Source organism: Thunnus maccoyii, chromosome 5 (assembly GCF_910596095.1).
Source record: "Thunnus maccoyii chromosome 5, fThuMac1.1, whole genome shotgun sequence".
NCBI classification, from domain to species: Eukaryota; Metazoa; Chordata; class Actinopteri; order Scombriformes; family Scombridae; genus Thunnus; species Thunnus maccoyii.
In genome coordinates, this window is record NC_056537.1 from 20,572,802 (window position 1) to 20,592,558 (window position 19,757).

The following is a 19,757-nucleotide window of genomic DNA, read 5'->3' on the forward strand; positions in this document are numbered from 1 at the left end:
CAGTTTACTTTATTTCACCAAGATAATCCATTCAACATTAATACTACTTTCCCTGTTGGCCACATATTAAAAGCAAATAAAATGAGCCCTTCATTCAGTTCCACTAATAAAGTAAAACTACCAAATGTAACTTTATATTTGTACTGATTTCATTTAAATCAACAGCTGCAAATATGAAATCAGCAAGAAATATTGTCTTGATTTATACTCATAGGATTTGTTTGGGAAAAAGAAAAACTTAAACAAGAAAACAAGGCTTATAATTTATTTATTTACATACATACAAAATCCAAATAACTCACAAACATGTCTGGTTTGCTTTCTTTTTACACAGTTTGATTCTTAACACGAACAGACAGAAGGCAGTACATTTCTTTTACAAATGCAAAATAAAGGGAAAAAAAACCAAAACAAAACACCATGAACTTGACAGAAGCCCCTTTTAATCAGCTCTGTGTTCCTCAATGAAGAGTCAAGAAAAGAGATGACGAGACATTAAGGCAAGGGTGGGGACACACAGGCCAAAGTAAGGGAAATAAAACACTTGAAAAACAAAAAAAAAGCCTTCTTCCTCTGAAACCAGCGGTGAAAGGTGAGGGAGGGGGTTAAAAGGGACGGAGAGAAATCAATCTCCACTCCGAGAGGGTTGACAGACGAGATGCTGGAGTACAAAAACAAGCATCCAACTAACATCCTCCAAAACCAGGGGCGGGTTTTTTATTTTTTCAGTATCGCACACTGTTAGTCCACTCTGAAAAATCCACCCGTCCAAATGTATCTGTAAATCAACCACATACAGGACGTTTATGTTAGAAAACTTTTTTTTCTTTTTTTAAGATGCAGACAGATGCAGTTTTTCCACTGTTTTCTTGCGTTACATTATGTTCCTCTCATAACAGCAGGAGGGCCGTGACAGCTGGAGACTTATTCGTGTCCCATCAGGCGCAGTCTGCCTTTGACATCAACCAACAAAATAACAGACACGACAAGTAAGAAGAAGAAAAGAAAAACCACCACAACACTGGAATCGCAGGATAATACATTTACATCACCGTGTGGTGAAAATATATATATAAAAAAAAAAATGACAATTAGAAATAAATGCAAGAAAAGTACGCTCCCATCACACAGTCACGGTTTGAAAACATTTTGTAGTTCACACGTTATTTTTGACACAAAAAGGTTTTTTTTTTTTTTTTTGACACTTTCCTGTTTCCGCTGAGGAAACTAACTCAACGGTCATTTTGTTCAGAGCAGCTCGCTCTTCAAGATTCTGTGCAAACATTCAATGCATATCCATACAGTAAACATTTTTATATATATATATGTTTTATATTTATATATATATAGATATATATATATATATATCTCTATAGAACATGACTTTCCGCAAGTTATGGCAGTACTGTCACACACACACATTTTGTCTTGAAGACAAAATTAGACACAAGACAACTGCACTGCTTTTAACTTTTCAGATTTTTTTTTTTTTTAAAGAATGCACAACACCTTCCACTTAATTACCTTTATTCAGTCACTGCACGTGTTAAATATCACGTTATTTACAAACTGATCTAAAAAGTCAGAATCTGCTGAAAAGTGACTTTCATTTCCTGCAAATGTAGATGCACTTAGTAATTAAAAACCTCAGCCCTGAAGATTTCAAAAAATACAATAAAAGGAGGCATCACTTGCATTTGTAAGTGATCTGAAAAATACAAGAAAAGGGGCGTCGCTTGTATTCTTCAGTGATTCAGTCAAACTAAAGATCAGGTGGGCTTTAAGTAACATCTATAGAAACTTTGGATGAGACTGAATGATCAGTGGATCCGATCGAAAAATTCTTACATCATGCCTTAGCACCAATATTACAGAGGAGTAAATATCCCTGCATTAGGTCCAGTACTGATCTGTGCATGCTCCAAGGCCACTAGAACGTTCTCAAAAGAAACATTGCATACCTCATAACAAGTGGACGTTGTGTGCAAAACCATCTAAAAAATTAATACGTCACCAAGGATAAAAGCTTTTTTTTTTCCCCCCTCTTCTCTCTCTCTCTCTCATCCTGATTTAAGCTCATATTTAGTAACTAAAAGCTGACCTTTGATCTGTGTCAAAAGGTCAGACCTTGATCCCCCTCTCATGCCACTGACCCAGCCACAGACTGCACAAGAAAAACGTACCTTTAGCCTAATCCTGCCTACCAGGACAGATCAACAGCTCCAAGCTGGGAGAGGAAACATTTGGAGAACATGCTGCGTTTCATTTGGTTTAAAAGTGGTATCTCCTAAGTGTTCAGATGATCGATGACTCGGTTCCAATCCGCTACTTAGGGAACACTTACTAAAAATACATGAAAAGCATCTACTTAGCTCCATGATTCACCCTCCGAGCACAGTTCCTCTCTGCTCCCCTCTAGATGTAGCAGCTCCCCAGTTCTCCAAGACAAAAAGTGCTTTCCTGCCCCACGTTAGGAATAAATGTAACCCTTTTAACTTGAAAGATTTGTGAGAGGAAGGAGTAGAAGACTGAGATAGAAGTACGTGAGGTAACTGTGCTTGATCTAGCGATTCCTGCTGTGAATGAAGCCGTCTAGGGAGAGGAAGGCTGGCAGTAAACTCCAAGACTTTGTGCGGAAGTTTGCTTCTTTCATCTGATTTCCTTTCTCTCCCAATGCACCTGTCCCAGACATACAGGTGTGCAATAATACTTTTTTTTTTTAAAGTGTACTACAAGCAAAATTGAATTTTGAAGAGTTCAAAAATTCAAAAGTGTAAACTTTAAACCTTTCACCGACACACCTCATACCGTTTCCTGCCTGACATGTGATTATGTACTTTAACTTCAGCTCTTCTCTTATTGTGACTCCGAAGCTCCACCATCAGACATGTCATAAATGAGCAGACCTTATATCAGACTTTGTGAACATCCCTAATTCAATTTTGCAGGCCTTAAACATTAAAGAGACACATGAGACAGGAAAGCGCTCAGGAGTCATGAAAGTTTTTTCCCAGGGTGGACGAGGGGAGACGAGGGAGGAGAGCTCAGGGGGGGGAGTAAGATAATGCTCCCGGCTTTCTCACTTCCTTCCAGGAGCCACGTAGGATGGAGGTAGGGGCACCTGGGCTCAGCTACAGGTTATGTGAGGACCAGGGTTCAACCGGGTTGTTACTGAGGTCAGAGTTGTCAGCATGACTCCTCCAGGGCGTTGACGACCTGCTCCAGGATGTCGGGGCAGTAGTCTGCGATCTGCTGGAGAACAGAGTTGGCGTATTCCTGCAGTTCTCCGCTCTCCTTCTCACACACCTCCAGCTCCCGCTCCAACTGGAGGGAAGAAAGTCTGGATTAGTTTCTTTTTAACAAAGTTTAAATCCAACCGTCTATACAAACTAACATTATTTTAAAAAATAAAATAAAATAATTAAGAATATTAACATCTATTGGACAAAAACATTTTCTTTAACAAAGATTAAAAAACACTTTTATGTGTCAATTTTACAATAGTAAGGACATTTTATACAAAATTTGCATTTACATTCAACCTTATTCAGGCACCATTCATTAAGTCATTGTACACTAAAGGATTGTGCCTCAACTCTGACCCTTTTAATACTACACACATAAATCTAAGTTATACATTTTAAGATGCTATTATAGGTTTAATCAATCAAAGTTGTTGCACACTGAGGGGCTTGTGTCTTCTTCATAAGTTCTTGTATTTATAAAGAAGAACATTTTATTTTTGTTGCCATTTTAGGATTGTTTAAATCAGCAATGTTTGTAATTATGAATAAAAGCCATTGAACTTCCCCCAAATTAAAATGTCAAAAACATTACTGTTCTCCTTTGTCTTTGTTTAATTTTATTTCCTTTATTAGATTTGGGGCATTTTACAGCACTGGGATTCTATTTTTTGTCTATTATTTTCTCTCCATTTGTATTTTATTTTCGTCTTCAGTGTGTTTTTAAATGTTGTCCTGAATCATTTCTTTACCTTATATGAAGCACTTTGAATTACCTGCATTTTAAAAAAGGTTTTGTACAAATTAATCTGCCTTTCATAAAACAGCCATATTAATTTTAGTTATTATCAATTTAAAAAATATTTTCAATAAAATAAATATAATAAAATAAAATATATTTTTTAATCAATGAGTTACAATATACTAATTATAAATGGGTCCTTTTAATCAAAATCAAGCTCTTGCGATGTCGAAATGAGAAGTGCAAAGTTCCTCCGCTACCTGTTCAACGCTCATCTTCTGGAGCTCCTCCTCCCAGTCTTCGGGGTCGCTGTGGTGGTAGTGAGACGGCGGCGTGAGCTGGCTGAGGATGCTGGGGTCCCGGTCATGGCAGAGGTCTGTCAGGTGGGCGATGTAGAGCTTGAGCTTACTGCGGTTCTGGGACAGGGCTAGAAGAGGGGGTATCATCTGCGGGGGTTGCGAGGGAGAAGCAGTGTGGAAGAGAGAGGAACAGGATGTTTAGGATAAGAGAGAGAGCGGTAAGGGACAGAGATAAATTGTGGGAAAGGGGAAGAAAATATGTTATTTTTCAGACTACACACAATACGTTCATGAAGGGAGACGCATGCTACTGTTTCAGCGGTCAAAAATAATATAAAACCAAAAGCACAAGACACCATCAGCATGAAAACATCATTTCATCAAACTAAAAGAAGTTTGAGAAAAAACAAAGCACCATCATGGGCATGCATGCTTATGAACCCAACACCATCTCACCATTTGAGCTTCTCACATACATTAATACTGTATCTATGCATTGTTATTTATGTATGTGCAGCTCAACAAAGTGTCTAACAAAGCATCTTACTCCACCACCGATTACATCAAGGCTAAAACTTTTATCCAATGCAAAAATCATTAGTGTGAGAGCAGTGGCATGCAAAGCTAAGATGCTTTAGTTTGAAGCGATGAGACTGAGCCAGGATCATCTCATCCACTTAGCTTGCATTTACAAACACACACACACAAACACACACCACTGATCCCTGTCCCAGAAGTCACTAAAAAAAGCAATAAATGAATAGTGTCGTAGCACGGGATGAGTGGTGAGAACTGCTCTTATACGACAACGACCATCGACATCATGAAGAAAAAGGAATGAGGTGACAAAAAGAAAACCACAGATTGAATGGAAGACGTGTAAACATGCCACAGGGCAACGATGAAGAAAGACAAGTGTAGCTTTTCATACAAGCTCACCCTTCTGAACAAAATGGCAGAGAGAGAGGGGGAGGGCAAAAAGGCTGGCTATGCCCAAATACCCTCCTCATCATCCTGTTAGCCACAAGGTAAGCCAATCGCAGCATTAGAAAGGAACATTTGGTTAGTGTGTATACAGAGTTTGTCTAAATATTTTTTTTTTTTTAGAAAAGGACAGAAGAAAACTTCCATTTCAAAGCAGCATCGGTTCAACCTGCTTCACAACATAACATTATCTTGTTAAATCAGTCAATCACAGGAATTTTAGAGAAACTGTTACCGATGAAAAGGAAACATGATTAATTGGTGGTTAGTTAAGCTACCTGATCTGGAGAGGGTTTGTGATTTGTCTGGTCAGGGGCAGTCTTTAGATGGTCATCCTCATAGTTGTCCGCCATCAGCTTCATTCGGTTCTGAGTCTGAATATAATCAAGGGAGAATTAAAAAAAAAAATACGTCTGTGACATTAAGTAGAGGAGAGAGAGTCAGAGAGTGACCTGAAAAATCTAAACATCTAAAAGTGGGTTAGAAATGTGACACAAAAGTATCTTTTATCTTCTTATTTTAGTACTTTCAGCCATCATTCTGATCGATTATGATTACATTTGACACCTGGGAAGTGGTGATATCCAAGAATAGTTTCAAGCAATACAACCAAACAATACAATCACACGTGTAACAAAATCAAAACAAAGGTTTGAATGAAACAAAGAAATGAAATATATATATGTATAAATAATCTACATGATTTATAATTCATCATATAGCAGCAACATGAAAATTATGACAACTTTCAACAGGGGTTATATTTATATTTATATTTATGAGAAAAAGAAAGATTGCATAAGTTTAAAAACTTTGTATGGAAGCAGCAAACACACAGCCAGTCAGGAAGCAGTTTGATATGGAGCCATTGTTTTACTTTTATTTGACTGGCTCATGGTTAGAGAGAGTGTGTTGTATTAAGCAGGGAAACAGGCAAATAGGGAAAACTGACCACATCCAAAGACTTCAAATACTGTTTGTAGAAAATTTACCCCAAGAGAGACTAAAATAAAAATCCTCAAAAGTGTTATGGAAAAGACATATTTTACTGGCATTTGGCGTTTAATAGTGCAATATGCAATTAATGGACAGTCACACTGACAGCCAAATTTTCCTTATGTTGAACAGTTGTCTTCTGTGTGGGATACGTGTAGGACAGATAAATGGAAAAAACATGAATGTGTTGAGGCTCCCTGAAATATTGAAATGTCTCAATCATGTCTGCTGAAACCAGAAGCCGTCCCCCCCACCTGCTGCTTGAGCTGTTGCACCAGTCTGTCCTTCTCTCGCTTCAGCAGAGCCACCTCATCCTGGGTCTTCTTCTTCTTGGAGGAGGACAACTCCAGTAGGGCAATGTTAGCATCCTTCTCACTGATGGCAGCCAACAGCGCCTCCTGCCTGTTAGGTGGGAATAAAACAAGGTGGCATTTAATCACTTAAGTAAATAGCTCAATTATCATTTATTATTCATCGCACAAAATCATCCTGCTAGCTGGGGAGTGCCAGAATTGGATGACATTTTACAAGATGAAGGTAGCAATCAATAATACAGTCTCCTCCACCCTACTGTGTTGCCTGTGTGTGTGCGCATATGTCTTACTTCATCTCCAGCACCTCCTCCAGGTGTTTCCTGCGCTCAGCCCGCAGTGTTGTGAGGTGTGCCTCTTTCTCACACAGAGACTGCTGGGTGGAGGCCAGCTTGGCCCTCATAGACTCCAGCTCCTGCTTCACCTTCTCCATGGCACCCAGCAGCTCCTCCATCTGGAAACACACACACACACACACACATACACAAACAAGTCAATTATGAATACAGTAAAACAGATTGCCTAAATCCATCAGTTGAGGCACAGGGCTTTTTTCCAGGAAAATACATTTTGGGTAACTGCTTTAATAAGAGGCAGGGGCAGCAGAATTAACGTTGGCTGTCGGGAAGGAGTAGGGGTCAACTAAAACACAGGTCAGAGCTAAATGTACCATTAAAACTACAGCACTACGTTTTATTTACCTGTCATTTACTTGAAAAAGGCACAAGTACCATTGTTTTCTAGCAATATGTGCTTTAATTAGAATTGATTGAACGAGGGAGTGAATAATTTATCCCCAAATGATCAATTTTATTGGCTACTTTATGTGTGATCCAACCAATTCATTATTATTTAATTATTAGCAAAGAGCAGGTAAACAAAATAACATGAAAATTACACAAGTTGGAAACAAGAGCAACACCGTACAAATTAATACAATCTATTTAAATCCAACTAACAGCCCCACAGAACCTTTTTTATTGCGGGGCTGTTGTATAGCATTGCATGCATTGTAGAGGTGTTGCTGTTATTGTGTCCACCCCTGTGAGTGTTGTTGCTCACCGATGGAGGTCACACATACTGGGCTCATACCTTAGATAACTTTAAGAGGGCGAGGTTGGACTCATGCATTGGTTTGAGTGAGTGCTTCTGAGAGGCGGTGTGTAGCAGAGAGAAAACAAGAGAAAACGACAAGCAAAGATAAAAGAACTGAGAAAGAGGAGGAGGCCAGAGCAGGGGAGGGAAGTGAAGAAAGGATGAGAAACACCACAATGGCAGCAAAAAGGTGAGGGAGAAATAATCTCAGTATATGAAGGCGTTTGTTTTCTTCTACCAACTATAGGTGCGATCCTGTGGTTTGTTAATATTGCCTTGTCATGCCTGTGTGTGTTTAGAGGATGTTGTGTACCTGTTTCTCCTGGAGTGACCTGGCAGCCTCCTCCTGTGCCAGCACCATCTCTCGCTCTGCAGTGATTTGAACGCTCTCTCTCAGGGCCTCCTCCAGCTCCTCTATGCGCTCAGACTTCTGACGCAGGGTGTCCTACAAAACAAGAGTTTGAATTAGTCGAATTATAGTTTGTTATGGATTCGGCTAGCAAGGGAGTGCAGCCAAATGTGAACCTTTCTGCAGGGTTAATTGAGTGCAAGAGAGCCACACACATACACACATACACACACACAAACACACACACGCGCGCAAGCCTTACCTTTACCTGCTGAGAGTTCTCGGACAAGTTGTCCTCCCTCTTTCTGGCCTCCTCCATGAGTCGAGCATTCTTGCTTTTTTCCACCTGCTCCTTGTGCTTCAGAGACGCCACCTTCTTTGACTGGTCCTTCGTCTGCCTACAGGGACACCATGGGACACATGGGAGGAGTTACATGTATTCACCTTGGAGAGAAAATCATACTGTGGTACCACCTGACATGTTAATGCAACATTTATCATTCAATTTGTAACGAGATTGGGAAAAGCTCTGAAAATAAAACATGTACAGTTTATGTATTGATCATGTTTTGGGGAAATTATCCCAGCTGACGAGTGAACGCACGTTTTACTCAGAAATTCTATTAACAATGGCACCTCAAGTGTACAGCAAGCCTATTCCGATATAGCACAGAATTTACACACACTGATCTTTCCCGCGCATGACACAGATGGCCAATCCACGTGGAAATTGAAGGTCTGCAAATATAGCCATGGCACCAAATATAGTCATTTTATATTAGATTTGTACTTGATGACTCGCATATTGCCACTTAACTCATCATCCATGTAGAAAGTTTATAACTCAGTTATGATTGCGGCCAACTGATCATCACACGCCAAGTAAATACACAGAGAGGCAGGAAATGAAACGCATTTTCGAAGCAAATGTACAGTACCAACACACAAAAATGACAATTATAGCTGTAGAGGCTTTCATTGGCAAGATTTTAACCTCAAATTTAATTCTGAAATGTAGACTAAGAAGGTGAAAAAGGAAAAATGTGCATCAACAGGGGTACAAGGAAAGAAAGCATTCAATATGTCAGGATAAGGTGAGGGCTTGCGGCTTCAAATACAAAGGAGAGGCAAAAGGTGGAGATTTTTTAAGAAACAAAAGGGGAGAGAAATGTGAGAAGTTGGTGAGAAAAAGATGTCAGGGTTGGAGGGGGGGGGTTGAGAAAAAGAGCAAGTACTAACCTGGAGGCCAAACTGGTGGGGTGAAGGATTTCCGTTGTAAAGACAAGAAAGCAGTAAAGAGAAAAATAGACTCAGACCAGGAAGATGAATAAATATGAAGAAAAAGAGAGGAAGAGGGGGACCTCAAACACATCAGCTCTAATATAACGTGGTGTCTGATACAACAAGGCCACATGGTTCACCGCATACAAGGAGAAGACAAAATGACAGAAAACACTACATGAAAAAGGCCACTGCTACGCACTGTGGCACAATTAAAAACAGGTCTGCTCATAACATTCACCACATCAGCTTTCAGAGCAATATCGCCAATATGCCAAATGGCAGCTGGCCAAATTACACAGAAATCCACCGTTTAATGTGCAGGGGGCAACGGTCTCCACAGTGACATGACGTCATCGGTGGAAAATTTGCATCATTTAAGAGGCACAGCGGTCACAAGTCCAAGCTGACAGGGATGGAAACAGATAGCAGAGAGCATAGCTGGCTAATAATACAAGAAACAGCCTGGAAAAACTTCTGTGACGCAGACAACATAGTCTGTACATTTTGTTTGAATAACGTCATAGATCAGCAGCCAGTTACATATGAAATCAAGGACAAACATGAATTCACTATCGTACAGTGAAAAAGGCAAAGCTTGAATATGTGGAGCAATCACTGTCTATGTCTTTCAGTACTTTAAGGATGTCGAGGTGTTCTTCCTTGAACATTCATCCAAAATAAATAAAGATTAATGAAAGAGTTAGGTTGTTCTGATAAAAAGAGTGGCCCTTCCCCTCTATATTAGGCTCTTGATATTCATATTTCTGTTATTTTGTCCTGAAGACTGAAACATATATGCACAGACATGTGTACACACATCCACAACACATTTCCACCCACCTCTCCAGCTCATTGATCTTTTTGTCCTTGTCATTCTTCTCGTTTTCCATTTCCCGAAGGATCTCCAACAGGCGGTCCACCTCAGCCTGGGCCTTCCCAGAATCCTCTTTGTGGCGGGCCACTTCCTGCTCGAGGCTCTTAATACGCTCAGCCAGCTCGGTGTTAGCTTGAGCCTCAAGGGCTGCATTTTGAGCCTAACAGAGGTCAAGATGCTGGTTAGAAAGCAGCTGTTTTCATTTAAATGTCAGCAGGTAGGGATCTGGAAAGTGAAAATTCAAAAGTGCCATAATAAATCTCATTTCTTTATTTAATGATCTTACTCTCTTCAGCTGGTTCTCCAATTTGAGGCACTCCTCCTTCTTCTGCTCTAAAGCGATCTCCAGACTCTTAAGTTTAGAGTCCTTCTTCAGCCCTGAGGAGGCCAGGGATGATGCATGCTCCTTCAGGTCTAACAGAGATGTCTGTACATACACACACACACACACACACACACACACACACACACACACACACACAAACACGTATAGATGAACTTGTTGCAACTTATTAAATTAAGAGCATGGGACTGAAGAGACTGAAAATACATTAGATCTAATACAGGCATCCATGACTCATCGCGAAGTACGACTAATGGAAAAAACCTGATGTTCATTTTTTGACAGCAAAGTTTCATTGTATTTATAGAATCGCAGTAAACAAGCATTTGCTTGTCTTTGTGTGAGCTTGTGTATCTCACCTCTCTGTCTGACAGGTCTCCCTGCAGTAAGCTCAGTCTCTCCTTAAACTCTTTCAGTTCTTTCTTGGTGCAGTCGAGCTCCTCTGTCTTCTCCCGATCGTCTCTGTCTCGCTGCTCCTTTAGACGCTCAATGATGCGCTCCTAGGAGGAGGTAGAGGAAACGATCACACATGCTACCCTGACAGATATAACAATACACACCACCACCATATTGCTAAAAATGAACACATACAAATAAATACAAATTCCAATTCGCAAGTGCATCAGTGACTTAAGTTTGTGCAGACATAAACTAACCTTTTCTGCAAGAGACTCCTCCAGTGTGGTTAGAGCAGTGTCAGTGTTGGAAGTGTCTGCCTGCAAGGACTTCACTCTCTCCTTCAGGCTGCTCATCTGCTTCTCCTTGTCCCTCAGCTGCTCCTGCAGGTTCTCAATCTGCAGAGCAAACACAAGCCCACCCCCCCCCTCAGTAAGAATGGCCATCAACCACAGGACATGCATCGGATGCATCTCTGTGGTCATTTCACACAACAAACTCAATACAAATTCTTTGAAAACAGCTCTTAGTCTAAATCACCTTCTTCTGTAGCACATTAACTTTGCGCTCCTTAACCTCAAGCATGTCCTTGAGGTCATGGATCTCCCCATTGAGTGTTCCCTTCTCCTCTGACATTTCTTGTATCTGCTTGCTCTTCTTATTCAGAGTTGCCTCCTTCTCTTCCAAGCGCAGGCGCAAGGCATCCACCTGGCCAGGAAAAAAATAATAGTCATAGAATTTAACTGTGTTCTGCCTACAAGTGTAAAACTGTCGGTATGAAACTGTGGCACCACATGGCAGCACTTGTAAAGAATTGTCATGCTCATTCAACAGGGTGTTTGCTGTAAACATATTCCTAAATCCTCTGGGCAAGAGTGCATAGACATGTTTCTGCTGTACCTCTGTCTGTAAGATGGCAGCTCTCTGCTCCTTGGCAGTGAGGGACTCCTTGAGGACTTCAATGTGTTGCTTGCTGTCTGAGAACTGGTTGGTCAGAGTCTCCAGCTTTGTCTGCAAACCAAGTAGCTCAGAGTCCTTCCTGGAGAGGTCCTGCTTCACCTGTTCCATCTGAAAAAAGGTGGGAGAGAAAGAGAGAGCCATACATAATAAGAGAAATCTTGAGTTTACCTCCTGGATTGTTGCATAACTTCTAATTTTATGTAGGGCAAACCAAAAACTTCAGCAGCTCAGTCAAACTAAACCTCATCTTGCCGTCTCTGACCTTGTTTTTCATGAACTTGGTGTGGCTGCGGTAGACCTCCATCTGCTTCATCTCCTCCTGACGCTCCTCACAACTCAGAAGTCCGTTAGATTTCATCATTAACAGCTCCTCTTCCATGTCCCTCAGGCTCCGCTCCATTGAATTGATTTTTGCATCCTGGGGTAGATGAAGAGTGGTTAACACACGTAGCATGATGTGAGCTAACACACCGCACACATCTCTATTTTCATCCTCACCTTCATGTCGATGACGGTCTGTAAAGCCTTAGTTTTGGTGGACTCAGGGGTTCCCTCGTATCGACGGTGCAGCTCCTGTCAGGTCAGATGAGGAAGGTCATGTTGCAAGTATTTATGGAATATATGCAATTATAGATCAGGCAAAAAAATGAGAGAAAACACAACTAGATCATTCAAACTTAATGTTATATCTCCCATGGTTAAGCTGGACATTACCTCTCTTAGTGCTGTAATCTCTCTGTCTCTCTGGTCCAGTAAACTCTCAAGGTGATGCCTGTGCATCTCTGCATCAGCCAATCTCCTGGTGCGCTCCTGGTCCTCCTCTGATGCCTTAGCAGATGGCCCTGAAACAGCAAGCGTTATAACAACTTGGTGAAGCAGGTCGAAAGACATTAATGCAGTTGTAAGGAAACAGGTTCAGTCTTCACAACAGCCAACATGAGCATCATCAGCCATGTGAGTAACAATAGCTCAGAGCTGCTCACACAGGAGGTGAGAGTTTGTTTTATGCGTCAGACAGAAGCTAATCTGTTCAGCAGGGAGGGATATGCAAATGTACCAGACGTCCACTTGCACATGCAACATGAAGCAAAAACATAGATCACCACTAACCACCATGTCTTACTGTGATAGACTGAGACCCTAACCTACTATAATACAGATTAGAAGTAGTCATATTAGCTATTGAGACTTGGTGTCTTGCTGATCTCCTGGGGTCCAAACCTACCTTTGCTCTGCAGCATCTCTAAAAGTTTCTTGATGGACTCGTCTCTGGCACCCAGGGTTTGTTTCTGTGTGTCAATCCTCAGCTCCATCTCCTCCAGGGTCTTCCTTAGGAGGAAGAGCTCTTTGGCCTGCCTCTCGTGCTCGGCCTGTAGCCGCCTGTAGTTCTCCTCTGTAGGTTCAGAGGTGAGGGCCAGGTCCCGGCCTTGGCTGGCAGGGTCTTGCTGCAGCAGCTGGTTCAGGTCCCTCTGGATCCTCAGCTCATCCTGGAGTGCCTGCACAGTCATCTGGAGATGCTGGGGACAGATGCGAGACACGGGCATGTGTTACTATTCATCTGTTATTCTGAACTTTAGTACAAAACAATTAATATTAGGTTAGGTGAGGTGAAGGAAATATATTGATTATTTGAATGGCACAGGGCTGCAAACACCCAAACTTAATGGGAATTGATCCTGCCAGAATATTGTGTTAGTCAGTTAAAAAAAAAAAATCAGCCTCTAATTATGACTGAAAATGTATCAACACCCTCATAGATGCACCCCCAACAGTCGTGCTTTGTGGACAGTGTTACATTTCATGCCCAGAGAAATACAATTGGTGAAACACAATCAGCCCAGTATAGTGTTGCATTGTTTGTGGCATCCGACGCCACGGACACTTGGCAGAGCTGCTATGAGACAGTAACACAAGGCTGTGTTACACTCTGGTCTGAATCAGCTGTGAGCGTTTTCAGACGAGAGAACAAAGAGACAAGTCAGTGTCTGCCTTTGTTTCTCCCTGTCCTCCTCCTCCAGCCCCCTCCCTTTTCTTCCTTTGTCGTTCTCTCCTCCTCCCTCCATCGGCACACATCATTCTCGTCCTCACGCGCTGTTCGTCTACCTTGCTTGCTCTCTCCCTATCTCTTCCCTCCAATACTCTCACCTCTCCTCTCACTAACCCTCCCTTTCCATCACCCTCTCCACCCCGTGACTAAGGCTGACTCACTGCTGTGACTGCACCGATCCACCCTCCAACATAGACACATAGACACACACACACACACCTTCTCCCTTCCTCAGCACCCATATTCTCACTCTCTCCTGCCCGAGGAGAGATAACGGTCAGTTTTAGAAAGCAGAAAGCATAAGCGATGTGATGCACTAACTACACTGATCTAAACACTCAGTCACAACTCACTACTGCGCTCACACACAACCAAACCTTTCCTATGCACAAAGCACAGCACTGAATAAACTGTATAAAAGTCAAAATGTTAAAAAAAAAAGCTCAGTGTGCGATACAAACTTCTTTTTTCTTTTATTAAAATCTCCTGTCTGCTGCACTAACATCACTACCCCTATATATCAGTTGATGAAACATCACTGACATTTCACAACATCTTGACATAAATGTGGTGTATTATTCATATGACAAGGAGTATTTAGAGTGAAATAACTAATGATTAGACGAGTATCTGACCTCCTTTAATGGGAAAAGGAAGATAATAGCCATTTCACACTATTACAGACTAGGTAATAACAGTCACTAATCACAAAGGATGACAGGGACAAATGCCTTGCAGTGGGGATTTTGGAAACACTGTGGCTAGCGCGCATATCAGCAAAGCAAGCTCAGAAACACATTAAAGTGATGGAAGCGCATAGATTAGAGAATATAAACTGGGAGACACAAACATACAAATGCAAACGTATGCACAGTCAGTTGGAGCTCTGTTCAATGAGGGCGTGCAGTTTAACAGAAGTCGTAATTAGCCAAATGACTTTGGGTGTGTGTGTGTGTGTGTCTGTGTGTCTGTGTGTCTCAGTGCTTTCCGTTGTATGTGTGTCAGCGTGGGAGGTGGAGGCTGACATATGAAAGCGGACATCTTTAAATTACAGCACCCACTGATTAGCCCTGCACTAGTCGGGCATTACTGGAATTAGTCCACAGTGTGATTCTGTGACTCAGCAGGAGTGAAAACAGCAAATTATACAGATCTGCCCATCCATTAAGAATCACAATGAAACAAAGACTATTTTTCTTCATTAATGAAACTTAATTGGAACAATTCCCACAGCATATTGTAAGTATTAAAAATAGAACTTATAGCTATATTTATTAAGTCGTTATTCTTAAATACATAAACATGTGTGTGTACAATCTGTACACAAGTATGCAGTCAGCATGTTGCTCAACAGGGAGACTGTTCAGCTGGGTTATCCCACCTGACATCAGAAATAAAGAGGCCATTTGGATGATTGACAAAGCAGCTTTAACTCTACAGTTAAGTGCGGGAACTAAATACTTGTTTTGTCATTTGAATGAGGAACTTGATGAAAACTTGTAATTGAAAAATTAAAAAAAGGAATCAAAGCAGTCAACACCAAGTCACAGACACACTCATATTTAATAAGAGTATTTTCACTTAACTGCTCTTTGGACTTTATATTTGTGTTTTTATTTCATACAGATTGTGTATAACATGTATTTATCTGGTTTCTGATCATTTCTTCTCAAGATATCAAATGTGTCCAAAACATTTGATGAACCAAAAGAGAAATTCAATGATCTTGAATGACTAAATACTAAATAAAAAGTGCTTTTCACAACAGCTTCTTTCTTACAGATACCTGTGACAATATTCTTAAGTTGGTTTTGTGTTTTTCTGCAGTGGTTAAACTGCTACACATACACCCAGCTTTTAAAAAATTGCTCTTTCCCCACATTTTTATCCTCTATACCACATCCATCATTTTTCTGAAACATATAGGAGATGCTAATGCAGCCATTAGACTTACACCCTCTTTCATCTATTAAGCATGAGCATATAGCTGCATATAAGAGGATTAACTAGATGTTCAAAAATCTGCCTCTAACCTATACAGAGAGAGAAAAGAGAGAGAAACACACTTCTACTAAAGCTGACAGACTGGGGGAAATGCATTTTTCCAACATGTTTGACCAATGCAGATTGATGGTACTATTCAAAATGGCACAGAAAAGATCAAAAAAGGGGAATTTTAAATAGGAAGTCAAACAAAAGTATCTATTTGACCAGCTATGTGGGAACACTCACCTGTGCTTCATCTTGAATCACACGGTATTGTTCCTTCCACACAGTAATCTTAGAAACCTCATCTTTCCGAAGAGCTCGCTCCTTTTTTAACTCTGGGCTCCAAAAGGTCTTGATGGAATTCATGGAGGAACTGAGCTTACTCTCTTTAACTTCCACTTCTCGCCGCAGCATCTCATTTTCACGCAAAACCTGAGAAATTGGGATCAAAGGAGTAGCAGTAGATGTGGTCTGTCAAACCTTGCATGTACTCTTAATTAAAAATTCCACATCCTTTTTTAGAAAATATCGGCAAACTGTAAATAAAAACAAGCAAAATACCTCTTTGAGTTGGGCCTGCAGGTCAAGTATGGTGTTGTCTCTGGCCTGCCTTAGAGAATGGGGTACCGTGGAGGCCATGTGGTGATCCCCAAAAGCCAGAGAGTCACCTGCCATCATGCCTGCTGGCAGTACAGCGTTGGCAGGCACTGAGGTGGAAATGTTTGGAGTGCTGGCAGCCACAACCCCACTGCTGCTGCCCCTTGACCCATATGTCACCCTCTGTCTCCCCATGGTCGTCACTGTCCCGCCACTTTTGGGAATGTGGTCACCTGCCATGGCAACCTCATTGTCACTCAGGTACATTGGTCCTGAGGTGGCATACGCAGCGTTGAGGGACTGGATGTTCTCCATGGAAAGCGTCTTGCCTCCAGCTCCTCCAGGACCCCCTCCACTGCCTCCGGTGCTGTTGGTGCGGCGGTGTCCCATCCGAGGAGAGCGGGGAAGGCGAGGGGAACGGCCCTGATTACCAGTACCACCTCCATCTCTTCCTCCACTATGGTTGGCATCCCCTCTGCCAACAGAGCGGGCGCTACCATACATCTTCTGCTAAATAGAAGAATCAAGCTGACAGCAAAACTGTAGACTGTTGAGAGTATAGTCTTGCTGATTTTGTGGTTGTGACTTTCACCAAGTCTGTAGATATGTGGTGGCGAGCCTGCTTCAGCTGGAGACAGAGGACACAATGTTCATGATTAAAAAAAAAAAAAAAAAGTCTGACTCTCTCCACTTTCAGTGACAGACTTTCCCTCCTAACAGGAGATGTAACATCCAGTTTTGCAAAATATGACACCAATCTGCAAAGAAAACACAGTCGTTCCCTGTAAATTTCAATATAGTATGCATAGTGATAGTATACATTAAGTGGCTTTTATCAATGGAAAGTAAATGTATGCACTGGGTGTCATTTAAAGGCGTCCTGTGCATCTCCAGCAAAATGGGAGGTCTCTGTCTCATTAATTAACACTTAGCACAATGACAGTGAATAAGAAAAGGCTATTCTGCATAGGTTTCACTGTTTTTACTGGATTCCTTTCTGCAGTACAGACAGTTATGTAACTGTATAAATCATGTCTAAGAACAAAAACCTTTTCAGATGTACTTCCTTAGTACAAAGTCCTTGCTGACTGACCAATTTCTATATCTATAGGGCAGAAATGTGTAAAAGTTTATCAGCCACTGCATTAAGGTTTATCCTTAACAAAGGTTAGGTTGAATGCGGTATTAAACTGTTGGTAAGTCATAACTCTTCCTCTCGTCCTCGTCGAGCAATTTGACTCGAAATTCAAGAGTTTCTGGTGGGGTTTTGTATACGGAAATGTATCTAACTGTTGTAATTTTGTGCTCCGTTTCATTTTGTGTTTGTTTTTAACTGAATTTCCACCACAGCCATTTAACTAGGGAGTCTGCGTGGCCTGGCTAGCAGCTAACGTTACGTTAACACACCGGCTAACAGCAAAAGCTGACATTTCTACCTTTACGTGTGCTACTAACTTGTTATTTGCGTTGAGAAGTGTGTTATTTGGTTCATATATTATGACTGGAGTCTAAATCTTGAATCTTTGAATCATTTTTTCTAATGTGCTGACGCTATGGATTAAAACTAGCAAGGGAGGGAAAAGGGGATTGTCCATGGTGGACGTTGTAAGGAAAAAAAACCCTCCCTGCTTGTAAAATTGAATACAGACAGAGATAAAAATGCTGCTGAATACATAGCTATATATCCAACGTGATAAATTCGTTAGATGAACTGTCTAAATGTGATAAATTAAACCAGAATTAAAACATTTGCACAATCTCAACGACACCGTAACGTTACTGGGTCTGCTCTGGAGACACCCATATCAAACCAAATCCATTTTCCTCCTCCTCTACTGAACGGTTTTTCATTTTAAGAAACGTGATTTCTTTATTTCAGAGGTTTACACGCCTCTCGTTAATATCAAACACATAGCCTGAATAAAATTCACATACGTTTAAACGTTAGCTCGCCGTGACATATGTAGGCTAGTCCATCCAATTTATGTGGTCAAGCAGAACCTCTATTTTTTCTCGCTAACACAATAGCCAGTGGTGAAAACCTCTCTAAACAAACTACCTTTCTCGTCCTCCGATGGACTTCAAATCGGTGCCAGTCCTGAATCCTCTGTCAAGGGGAAAGCAGCTGCAAAAACGATCATTTTATGTTAATTACTCGATAGATGTCTATCTGATTTTCCCATCTTTTCGCCAGCAGTACCAGCGGCTCAGGAGAGCCAGGGCGCCTCAGTGACGTCAAGCCTCCTGTGCGCGCTCACGATAGTCCTCCTCGCCACGCTTGAATTTTAAACGCGCGGTCACGAGCTTATGGTGGTAGACAATGTAGACAGCAGAAAGCGACAACAAAACCAACACTTTGATAAATTAAAAAAAAGATACACTGAGTTCAATAAATATGATGGGAAAAGTAAAAGTTGTGCTCAAACTCATGAGTATTTTAAAATTAATTCCACTAAGCAAGCACCAATGGCCGTGCAGTTTATCAATTTAGAAGACCTTCCCCTGGTATTAACAATAAAATATAAAATAGATATTGTGCATGCACTATCTTTAGCAGTGAACATTTCACTTAATGTGACAGATTATAAAAGGTAAAACATATTGCGTGTTTTGTCAACATTTGCCAGCAGGGGGCAGTGTCTACCTGTGGAAAAAAAAAGTCTATGACATGGTTGCAATCAAAATGTTTGTGGTCTTGGTGATTGCTCAGAGAAAATCAATAAACGAAACTAAGTATCGGGCCATAAACAGTTATAACAACATACAACAGTTGTATAGTAGCTACTCATAATGACATAGTAAAATATCGGTTTTATTTTCTGCAGTAATGGGTGGTCTGATAGAAAGTTGGAAAAGAGCAGCTCCAGGCTTATACTCACTATTCATCCTTAATTATATTTTAATAACAGAGCAACATCCTGGGGTTTTTCAACAGGGCTTCAGTTAATAACGGTGTGATCAAAGTAGTATGTTTTGTCAAAACATAATAAGAAATAAGTTTCCATTGTCGTTTTATCATAATAGGCGTTTTAAACAGTATAAATGGAAGATACAATCAAAAAAACATAAACTAAATGGAATGGAATAAAAAAATACAGGCTGTATTAAATTGAGAGCTTAGATTTAAGTGTTTTTGCAAGTGCAATTATAACATTTAATTGTATATGTACACTTTGTATAAGTTCAGAGAGTAAAGTTGCAGGAAGTAAATATGGATATTCTTTCAGAAAAAGTGTTTTTTGAATGAAA

At 40.9% G+C, this 19,757-nt stretch overlaps 2 protein-coding genes across 3 annotated transcripts in view; one reads left to right on the plus strand and one right to left on the minus strand.

Moving 5' to 3' along the window:
* Positions 1-251: 251 nt before the first annotated feature.
* Positions 252-18,776, minus strand: LOC121897892 (ELKS/Rab6-interacting/CAST family member 1-like). 2 transcript variants are annotated; one of them, XM_042412682.1, is made up of 20 exons: positions 18,568-18,776; positions 16,473-17,136; positions 16,155-16,343; positions 13,101-13,392; positions 12,590-12,717; positions 12,374-12,448; positions 12,138-12,293; positions 11,816-11,983; positions 11,456-11,623; positions 11,176-11,313; positions 10,879-11,019; positions 10,463-10,603; positions 10,143-10,336; positions 8,287-8,416; positions 7,983-8,114; positions 6,868-7,028; positions 6,518-6,665; positions 5,546-5,641; positions 4,245-4,430; positions 252-3,324 (listed from the first exon to the last, which is right to left on the minus strand). In XM_042412682.1, exons 2-20 carry the CDS (start codon positions 17,010-17,012, stop codon positions 3,187-3,189), a joined length of 3,321 nt encoding a protein of 1,106 aa, XP_042268616.1. In that variant the 5' UTR covers positions 17,013-17,136; positions 18,568-18,776; the 3' UTR covers positions 252-3,186. The 2 variants fall into 2 exon arrangements, with proteins under 2 accessions (XP_042268616.1, XP_042268615.1); XM_042412681.1 differs by having other exon boundaries at positions 8,281-8,416.
* Positions 17,680-19,757, plus strand: part of LOC121897887 (serine/threonine-protein kinase WNK1-like) — a 32,177-nt gene continuing 30,099 nt past the window's right edge. The window contains exon 1 of the mRNA XM_042412672.1: positions 17,680-17,704. The gene's annotated coding sequence lies outside the window, so the exon portion shown is untranslated. The remainder of the gene's footprint in view (positions 17,705-19,757) is intronic.

Coding starts and splice junctions, on each gene's coding strand:
- LOC121897892 (XM_042412681.1), bottom strand. CDS start 17,012: ATGTATGGTAGCGCCCGCTCTGTTGGCAGAGGGGATGCCAACCATAGT. Junction 12,718..13,100: donor AGAGATGCTGCAGAGCAAAG/GTAGGTTTGGAC, acceptor TTGCTGTTTCAG/GGCCATCTGCTAAGGCATCA. Junction 11,314..11,455: donor TTAATGTGCTACAGAAGAAG/GTGATTTAGACT, acceptor TTTGCTCTGCAG/ATTGAGAACCTGCAGGAGCA.